Source organism: Tupaia chinensis, unplaced genomic scaffold, assembly GCF_000334495.1.
Source record: "Tupaia chinensis unplaced genomic scaffold, TupChi_1.0 Scaffold149964_1, whole genome shotgun sequence".
NCBI lineage: Eukaryota > Metazoa > Chordata > Mammalia > Scandentia > Tupaiidae > Tupaia > Tupaia belangeri.
Window position 1 is genome coordinate 584,566 of NW_006209805.1, and position 1,035 is coordinate 585,600.

Genomic DNA, 1,035 nt, shown 5'->3' on the forward strand with positions numbered 1-1,035 from the left:
TGGAGGCCGCTGTCCACGATGCTGTGGAGCTGGTGGCAAGGGCGCTGGGCAACGCGGCCCATGAGCACCCAGAGCGCAGCCTCCTCCTGGCCACGGCCAACTGCAGCGACCTGCAACTTGCCCGGCCAGAGTCCTCGGGGCGCCTCCTGGCACGGTGAGTCAGAGCCCTGCTTCGGGAAGGGCCACTAGGCCGGCATCTCGCCCACGGGCCCCGCTGGCTCTGTGCCGAGTCCCCACCAGACAGGTGGCTGTGCCCCAGCCTTAGGTGGAAACGGGGGCAGGAAGGAAGGGCGGGGGTAGGGGAGGGAGCTGAGGAGCCCAAGGGTCTGGGTGCAGGAGCAGCTGCTAGGTGGGGCAGCCATGGCTGGGTGCCCCACGGGCAGGCCAGGCTAGTCCTGCAGCCCCACAGAGCTGGCCAACAGACCAGCCCTGGGGGGCGGGGACCTGGGCCTGGGAGCAAGGCGATGGGGCTCTGGGTGGGGGTCTCTGGCCCCCAGGAACCCCAGAACCGGCCCCCCGCAATAGCAGAGGCACCAGGGAACAGGCCCGGCTGTGAAGGCATGCCCTGCTGTCCCCTGCACAGATAATGCCACCCCTGTGCTCAGTGGGAGGCTCTGAGCACTGCTGTCCCCCAGGTTCCTGGCCAACACATCCTTCCAGGGCCGCACAGGGCCAGTGTGGGTGACTGACACCTCCCAGGTCCACATGTCTCGGCACTTCAAGGTGTGGAGCCTGCGCCGGAACCGGCGGGGCACGCCAGCCTGGGCCACTGTGGGCAGCTGGCGGGATGGGCGGCTGGACCTGGAGCCCGGAGCAGCTGCCCCGCACCCCCCAGCCCCGCAGGGCACCCAGGCAAGGCCCCGGCTGCGCGTGGTGACCCTCGTGGAGCACCCTTTTGTGTTCACTCGGGAGCCCGACGAGGATGGCCAGTGCCCCGCAGGGCAGCTGTGCCTGGCGCCGGGCACCAACGACCCGGCTGCTCTGGACGCGCTGTTTGCCGCGCTGGCCAACGGCTCGCTTGCTCGCGGGCTGCGC

The 1,035-nt window shown here is 70.4% G+C and overlaps 1 protein-coding gene across 1 annotated transcript in view; it reads left to right on the forward strand.

Annotated features, from left to right (window-relative positions):
* GRIN3B (glutamate ionotropic receptor NMDA type subunit 3B) overlaps positions 1–1,035 on the forward strand; it is a gene marked incomplete in the record, with an annotated part of 10,110 nt that overhangs the window by 572 nt on the left and 8,503 nt on the right. The window contains 2 exon segments of the mRNA XM_014585456.1: positions 6–154; positions 636–1,035. Coding sequence (XP_014440942.1) covers positions 6–154; positions 636–1,035 — 549 coding nt within the window.